This window comes from Falco cherrug, chromosome 4 (genome assembly GCF_023634085.1).
Source record: "Falco cherrug isolate bFalChe1 chromosome 4, bFalChe1.pri, whole genome shotgun sequence".
Classification (NCBI taxonomy): Eukaryota; Metazoa; Chordata; class Aves; order Falconiformes; family Falconidae; genus Falco; species Falco cherrug.
Window position 1 is genome coordinate 111,516,230 of NC_073700.1, and position 8,566 is coordinate 111,524,795.

The window sequence follows — 8,566 nt, forward strand, 5'->3', positions numbered from 1 at the left end:
GGTGGCTCAACAAGAGTCTTGCACTGCATCCACTTCTAGCATCCTATTCACAGTAGGCTGTGAATACCTCACCGAAGCATTCTTACTTTTGACAAAGCCTTCTTAATACAGTTTTTGCCCAGAATTTCACAGTACAGAATATAAAAGAGAATTTTAAGTTTTATTTTCGTAATTTCTTCGATGTAAAAGGTCCATTCCAAAACAACCAAGAAATATTAAAATCCAATGTTCAAATGTTTATACCCATGATTTTATTATTGCAGAAGACTTAAGAGATTAAACTAAAATTAACTCAAACAGAGGCATTTTAGTTCATTATTCGACCACAAAACTGTGTAAGTTGAGGTATCAGAGAAGTTGAAATAACACGTTATTACAGAATAAATGTAAACGTCCTAAACATTTAAAAGTTCTGACGGTGGTGGCTTAAAAGGAATCTTTCCAATAGTAAACTTTTTTGCTTCAAATTGTTTCAACTCTTCAGCTGATAATTCACTCTTTGGGGTAAATAACTTTTCCGACGTAGTATTGTTTGTGACTGCAGAAGATGCTGATGTTATGTTATGTCCAGAGGCGCTGGCAGTCTGTCCAGATAAAGTACTGCTTGAATCTGAGGGAGAAGTTCCCACTGCTACATTAGAGGCAGTCTGTCCAGATAAAGTACTGCTTGAATCTGAGGAAGAAGTTCCTACTGCTGCATTAGAGGCTCCAAGGGCTGTAAGCAGAGTGGTGCCCGAAAAGTTCACAGCAGAAGAATTGCCAAACCCTGAAAATCCACAAGTTCCAAAACCACTAGTTGTTTCAGAAGTTTTAAATGAGAAGGAGGCTGCAGATGGAGCTGCCAGGCTGCCAAAACCAACAGAATGGGATACGCTGGGAGAGGACGTCACACCAAATGGAGGAGGATTACAACCAGCGGAAGAGCTCCCAAAAGCAGGGGTGTTTCCAGATGATGTGCTGATGAGACTGGAACTTGTTTTAAAGGAGAAACTGCTAGCACTGTTACTATTGCTGCTCACAGGAAAACCTGCAATTACAAAATTTATTAAAAACATTTTAGAATGGGCACACCTGTTATACTACACCACTGCTGTATTCCAATAGTGCAGAAGAAAAACTCAAGAAAATGTTTAACTGACAGTTTTTATCATAGAATCATTTATGTTGGAAAAGACCTTTGAGATCATCAAGTCCAACCGTTAGTTAACACAGGAACTTACTTGACAACCCAAAGCTTGATGTTTGCTGTCCTCCAAATCCAAAGGCAGGCAATGGTTGAGTGACCGTGTTCTTTAATTCAGACAGCTTAAAAAATTCCAAATACATAAATAAAAACTAGATTCCAAGACAAGGAAATGTCCTTCAATAAATACTTGAAGCAAAAACATAGCTGACCAGTTCAATTTAATACAGCTTAGATGAAGTTAGACACTGATCACTTTAATCACAATTGCATGCTCTTACAGCTATGAACAAAATGCATTAAGGCTATACACTATTCTCTGTAATCACTCCAAAACAACAACTATATTACAGTTTATAGATTTTTGTCTGTCACTCAGTGATCTTGAGCACCTCTGTGAACTCTCGTTCTCATCTCTTACCTATTTCAGTTAGTGCTCTATGATCCCATCTATGTCACTGCTTTGACTTTCTGTTTTCTCACCCTGGCACGTGTAGTCTGTGCTAAAGCCCAAATCCTGCTTCTTCACTTACAGTACTGAACATACCAAGGGGTGTGATCATGTTACTAAAACTAATGCACTTCATGCAGAGTCCACTTACATCAGCTTACTCTGTCTCCCTGATTATTTAACAGTGGATTTAACTCCAGCATTCTCTTCTGACACATCTAGAGTCACAAGTGTTTATCACCATCCCATACCAATGACTCTTTGGATCTTCAAGTTTTATCCAAACAGTTTCTCTCCCACCTATCTATCAAATTTTCGTTCTGGCATTACCAAAACGCTCTGTTTATCTTAAGATGGCCTGGAGGACAATTCTGGTCTGGCCGATTGATTATACCTTGGAAGAGTCAACATCAGCATGGGGAAAAAAAAGGTGGGGTGGATATTGGCCTCTTACTATACACATACATAACCAGATCCCAACCTTAAGCTATGGTTGCTTTCGTATGGCTTCCAGTGATAGCATTCCAAACCTGGGATTCAGCTGCTGCCTTGCTAACATGGAACCATCTCGATTCACTATTTTCCTTAGTTAAGGAAATTCACTGTTTTCGTTAGTTAGGGTTTTATAATACCCACTTCCAATTCACCAATTTCATGATTCCACAGAAAGGTGGATTAAGACCCAAAACTGTGTTCGCAAACTTTCACGTTCACCTGACTCAAGCAGTGCTAGAATATCCAGTCACACTTCTACTGCCTATAAAAAAACACACAGATGGAGAGATGGGGCAGTTTTCAAACTGCAATCATTATTCTCTTACGTAATTCCTCCCTACACCCTTACACTTTAGCTCTAATGTTCCCAGGAGCGTTCTAAGATTACTGCCAAGGTCTTCACGCTGCCAGTCAGACAAACACTTTCATGCCAGATATTTTTCAGGGCTGCAGTGCCAGAATGTAACTCATTGTAGTTGACATTTTCAGAACAGTTCATACATCGACCATAAGATTGCCAATGAATCTAGGAATTTCAGATTTTCATGTCTCAGCTATTTAGGTGCAAACAAGGATGTCCTAAAAGAATCGTGTATATTTGGGTGTAAAATAGTATACCAGGACCTTTGAAGCAATACCTATCACCTATTTATATAAAGGTAGTAGAAGTGTAGTTAAATACTTCGATAACAGCTAAAGCTTCTATAGAACATTTGCAAGATTTTTTTTTTTTCCTGTGTGTTTTTAATAAAAGAGAAGTCTTTGTAACAGAAATTAACGCTGACATTTGCAGGAAAGTTTGGTAGAATGTGTCTAAAAAACCATGAATCCAAGAAAAACCTTTGCCCAAGATTAATAAAAAAAATGACATCAGGAATATTCTACCTTTCATTAACACTTACCAAAGCTGCTTTTGTCGATGCAGTTAAAGTTTTTAACTGAAGCAGCCGATCTTTCCATTGTTTCGCTAACTGTTGGACAGAATTTATCTAAAAAGGCGGAAAAGAAAAGCAGGTTTTTATTACTGGTGAAGACTTTAAAACCCAGAAAAAAAGAGTGATCTGATAACTAAACTGAAAGATTTCTAGAATAAGAAAAGAAATTTCATTAATCCAAGAAGACAAGATTTTTCCTTTCCTGAAACTTCATGGTGAGGACCTGAAATTTTTCTTATTAACACAGAATTTCTTTAAAATCTCTTACTATTGCCCTTAAATCAACTTCACATAACAGTAAGATAAAAAAAAAAATCCTGAAACTTTCTAAATCTAAGTTCTATCACTATCTAAATTAGGTGCTTGAGGAAAAAAAAAAAGACAAAACTAAACCACACACAAGATATGTAAAGTTTTATGCATATGAGAACAAACTCTTCAATCCCTGTTTTATTTCTCGCCTGTCTACTTACGAGCTCACTCATTAAGCTGAAGTCCTAAGACTTGCTTAGCTTCTCCTACATTTTCAAAAACAAAATGCCCACTTTCAAAACACTGGAATTCAGAACACTTTAGCAGTACCATCCTAAAATATATAGCTTTGCAGAAATTAACTTCTTTAATTTAAATCAGCCCCTTTAACATGATCCAATGGATAACTGCACAGAACATATGCCAGCAGTAAGTAGCACCTGTGTCTTGATAACTGTGATTAAAAAGTATTAAACAAGAAACCGGAAAATCTTTATAAATAATTTTTCAGGAATTTCAAACCTGGATTTCCTATATTTATCCACACATCTTATGCAAAGCCTGGCCTAACTGAATTTTCCTTAAAAACTACACAAGTAAAATACATAATATCCTGAATGCCTGTAAGAGTGGAACGAGTAACCTTTTTGTAAATAAATTCCTTAATTTTTCAAAAGAGTCTTACATCACAAACATCAATAATTCTTTTGTGTCTAGTCACATGCTGGAAGATCATGTTGCTTGGTATCACCTCTTATACAACTTAGTGGAAAATTCGGATTTTGACCCAGGTTAAGAAGAGAAACATGCTTTGGAAAGACCTGTTGCGCTTAAACATTTTGTGAGAGAACTGTGTCATACAGTTACCACCTATACACTAAGACTTTCATGAACTTGCACTCACAAGCTTTATTGAGACCACAAATGCTTTTTTTAATAGCCAGGCATAGTGTACTGTTTAATCATTTCAGTCTTTTTTAATTGACATTTTTTTTAAAAAAAAAAAAAAAAAGGTATCCCCTGTCTCTGAAAATGCAGTTCTGGTAATTCTAAACACATGAAGCAAGAGTGGTGACAACAGCAATTCCTTCTGTAACACAGAACCAAGGAGAAGAGGAAAAAGAGTGCAATTTGTTTGTACCTGCACCTACCCAATAGCCTACTTCCTTTCCTGGCATAACGTTAAATTCTGCTGGCTTCCTTGATATTGATAGAACAAAGAGGGAGGCACAAGACACATAAATTTAGATATATTTATATAAAAACTCATGTATGTCTTTTTTTCTAGCAAATGTATATACTCCTTTAAAAGTATCTGCTATTTTCAGCATTAATTCCTTGCAAAGCTATGTAAAAGAACAAGGTCAAATAAACTTCCCTAGTGTTCTACCTAAAGCACTATATAATCAGCTATAACAATCAAACTGACCAATAGCATATGAAGTATTAAACTTTTGAGACAGGATTCAAATAACTTCTACAAATAACACAAAAAGGCAGGGACAAGACTAAGTCAAGGAGTGTTTAGATTGAGAAAAGACCGTATGTTTAACTGAGACTAGCTAAAAGTCTATTGCCACCACTCTTTGTAGCAGCTGATGTGTCAAGACATTAGGCCACCAGTTTTAGAAGCTCAGATCTGACAGTTTGAGCCCGTGACCTCTGACTGAAACAGCAAGTTATGGTAGAGCATACAGACTAGCAGCTACTTTTGCACTCTATTTGGTGCACAATAATTGAAAAATATTTTGGCATTCTGATAATATCCTGGAGTTTGGTAATTACCTGAGTCAAGAGCTGCCACCTGAAGAACAGTAACAAGTCCTAATCCCAAAATGTGCCCACATTAAGTCAGCGCTTTTAAAATACTTACATAGCTCTGAATGTTATTGTTTGCTGTGCAGTTGTAATACTCCAGATGCAATTCTTCTGGTGAGAAGTCTCGAAAGCCTGTAAGGAGAGGAGTAATCAAAAACCTCCAAGAAAATACATTAATACTTCCAATTGTCATCTATAGTTATGAAGAAATGGGCCTTGGTACATTACCTGTAAGAAGTCAGTCACAGCTGGAGACACAAAAAGGATTCATTACAGAACTTCAGAGATGTGAAGGTCCAAAATGAATTTGCCATAACCCAGTATTCCTTTCTGTTGCACCATAAGGCAAATCATCACTTTGCTAATGGTTCCACAGAGGTACAACAGTGTGGACAAGTTTAAGAAACCTAAATAGCAGCAATATGCAGCAGCACTGAAAACATTACCTACCTGAGACGTTAGGTTTTTCTTTCATTGGTGAGTAAGATGAAAATATCCACTGTCCTGAAGATTCCCAAATCTCCATGTCTTTCACTATAGACTCGCTAGAAAACAAACAAAAACACCCACATATGGAGGTTAAATTATATTGTCAAAACAAAACCACCAGATGCAATTGCCTAGTTTGAAGCCAAAGTCAGATTCAAATACCTGCTACCATGAAAATTAACGAAGCATGACACAAGTCAGAATGAACAAGAAAAGTACTCAGTTCGCTGTAGAAAAAATGCACTCATTTGGCAAGATATATAAATGTCCCTTCAGAGCATCTAATTTATCATCTAACTGCAAGTAAATCAAAATCAATCCCAAAACACACAAAGTATTTTTTAATCCTTGTATGGCATACGTTGTCATGGGATTTTCTCTGAGACTGTAGATCACAATACAATTCAAAATCTTCTCAACAGTAGACGATTTTACAAGTGAACATGCACAGTATTAAATGGCAAAATTCAGAAAAAAGAAAAAATAGGGAGAAAGATAAGTGTTCCATGTAAGTTTCTGGAAGAGAATCAAAAGCAGAAGAATCCAGACATAGCAAAAGCAAAGAAACAGAACTACATCAACAAAAATAATCCAAATGTAAACAAACAGTGAAAGGGTAAAAAATAAAGTGCGCAAGCAGATCACTGCAAAGTAGCAAACACAGTTTCTAAGTATTTAAGATGTTCGTAACACAATATACATTCACATTTCAGAAGATGAATAAATAAGCTGTTTATTATTTTAAGATTACATTAAGAAAATGCTTGTGACACACGGTTCTAAAACCTTGCTTCTTCAGGAAATTACACTGCCTGTTGTTTCTCATCACCTGCAATCACCTTGAACCTGGCTGGTCTCAACTGACTAAGATACACACATGTGAAACCAGGTTTCAATAGTTTTGCTATTGGCAGAACAATTTATCATCTTAAATGTCAGGAAACCCAAGTCACATAGTTCATTTTCTCAAACAGCTTGGGTTTTTGGTGGCTTTTTTTGGAGGGGGATTTTTTTTTTTTTTTTTAGAGTGACTGAAATGCTGTCCAAGGGGCTCTGATCCCTTATTCTCAAGTACTGAAACCTTTGCTTCCATCCTTACATGCCTACCCACAACTTAAATACCATACTATCCTAGTAATATTGCAGTCGCCTAGCTGCCCAACTCAGGTTCAAAACAAGGACTACTTTCCTCCCATGACATCATAACGCAAGGGAACTAAATGCAGTAGTTTTTATATGGCTCTTACTACATATCCCAGCCTCCTACTCATGATCAAGTCTGCTGCATTCTCTCTTGTAAGTCTGTAAGCTTTTGAACAGCTCGTTCTCAACAGTTTCAGTGAGACAGGACTATAACTTACAAAAGTCTCTCCTCTTCATCTTTATAGCCATCAGCCGTGTTTTGACTGTTCATTAATGCAGAGAATCTGTTCTGCGAAAAGCTGGTATTTCTGCTGCTGCTGCCTGATGATCCAAAATCAGGGGAGCCAAAAAATCCTCTTCCATGATCTCTGCTGCCACCCCACGTATTAGACTTAAAGGTAGATGGCTGGATGACACTGGTATATCTCTGGTTAGTGGTACCCCATGCTCCTCCTCCTCCGCTAGTACCTTCCAATAAGAAAAAAAAAAAAAAAGAGCACGACAGAAAATTTAAATCATTAAGATATTAAACAATACTACACCAACAAAACCTGTAAGTATATTATTCTTATGGTGGCAATAAGACGTTTGAGAAGACAACGTAGGTTTTTTTCCTGATGAGTTTGCCTAATTATTTAGTGAGCTTAACCTAGTGAGTTACTCAAGTCAGTTCTGCAATCAGAGGGAAACACGAACTCCTCCTCACATCATGAGGATGCCAACAACTCGTGGCGCTGTTTCGGTTTGGCTTACATTGTATCATAAAGCACCTTACCGCATCAGAAAAAAAACAAACCAAGAAACCAAACTTAAGTTTAACTCACAGCACATGTACCTCAGGGGCTCCCGCCTCCGGAGCTGTAGCGGGGGTTCTGCTGCACAGCAAAGGCCTCCCGCGCTGAGCCTGAAGGCCCCGGCCGCAGCGGTGCGCGCTGCCGCCACAGAGCCGGGACTGCAGCCGCTGCCGCCCCGCCGTGCCCATGGCCGCCCCTTCCCTACCCCCCTCCCTCGCCCACCCAGCGCTCCCACAGGCCCCCATCCCCGCAGAACTACGGCCACCTCCAAACGATACAACACGCAGGTGCCTGCAACCTGCTGGCTGCTCGCAGAAGCCGCGCTCCCCTCACCAGAGCCCCGCTCCAGGGACACAAGAGCCGGGCCGGCACACCGCCCCCCCCCCCCCGCCCCGCTCCCGGCGCTCCGCCAGCGCCTCCCGCCCGCCGCTACCTTGGTGCTGGGGTGCCGCGGGCCCGTAGCGCCCGCCGCCGCGGGGGTGCTCGTTCCAGCACCTGTCGCCGAAGCGGCAGCGGCCCTGCAGAAAGAACTGACAGATGGCCATGGCGCCCCGCCGAACGCCGCAGCTGTGACGCCACAGGCCGGCGCCGCGCCGCGGGGCGGGGAGGGGGCGGCGCGCGCAGGCGCGGCGGGGCAGCCCTGAGGCGGCGGCGCGGGGGGGCGCGCAGCGAGGGGCCGGGGGCGCTGGGCGGCACGGTAGGGCCCGGGGAGTGTCGCCCCCCGGACCGTGTTCAGCTCAGATACCCGACCGGATCTAAGCAACACGGCCGGGTGAAAGTCGAGGAAGAACTACCACCCGCTGCGCGGAAACACGAGCTGCGCTGCCTTGCGCAAAGGTGTTAAGATGGCGCCGGTGGCCGTCATTTCTTCCTTCACACTTAGAAGTCTTTCGGTAGCTTAAGATGAATTATTAACCTCTTGAAAATAAAGTTAAGAAATGGTGCTTCACAGTTTTAAAAAGCAGATAAAGTCAAACGGCCCATACAACCCTAGAAAGTGCACAGT

At 40.6% G+C, this 8,566-nt stretch overlaps 1 protein-coding gene across 2 annotated transcripts; it reads right to left on the reverse strand.

Annotated features, from left to right (window-relative positions):
* Window positions 1–141: 141 nt before the first annotated feature.
* On the reverse strand, window positions 142–8,170 carry NUP42 (nucleoporin 42). 2 transcript variants are annotated; one of them, XM_055706604.1, is made up of 7 exons: window positions 7,994–8,160; window positions 6,985–7,234; window positions 5,585–5,679; window positions 5,190–5,266; window positions 3,032–3,118; window positions 1,221–1,305; window positions 142–1,027 (listed from the first exon to the last, which is right to left on the reverse strand). In XM_055706604.1, exons 1-7 carry the CDS (start codon window positions 8,103–8,105, stop codon window positions 396–398), a joined length of 1,338 nt encoding a protein of 445 aa, XP_055562579.1. In that variant the 5' UTR covers window positions 8,106–8,160; the 3' UTR covers window positions 142–395. The 2 variants fall into 2 exon arrangements, with proteins under 2 accessions (XP_055562579.1, XP_055562580.1); XM_055706605.1 differs by lacking the exon at window positions 1,221–1,305 and having other exon boundaries at window positions 883–1,027; window positions 7,994–8,170.
* Window positions 8,171–8,566: the final 396 nt, after the last annotated feature.

What these genes read in the sequence shown, in the direction of transcription:
- NUP42 (XM_055706604.1), bottom strand. Translation starts at nt 8,105, where the DNA reads ATGGCCATCTGTCAGTTCTTTCTGCAGGGCCGCTGCCGCTTCGGCGAC. An exon ending in AGAAAAACCTAACGTCTCAG is followed by an intron (nt 5,267 to 5,584) that starts GTAGGTAATGTT and finishes CTCTCCTTACAG; the next exon opens with GCTTTCGAGACTTCTCACCA. An exon ending in ATCAAGCTTTGGGTTGTCAA is followed by an intron (nt 1,028 to 1,220) that starts GTAAGTTCCTGT and finishes TTGTAATTGCAG; the next exon opens with GTTTTCCTGTGAGCAGCAAT.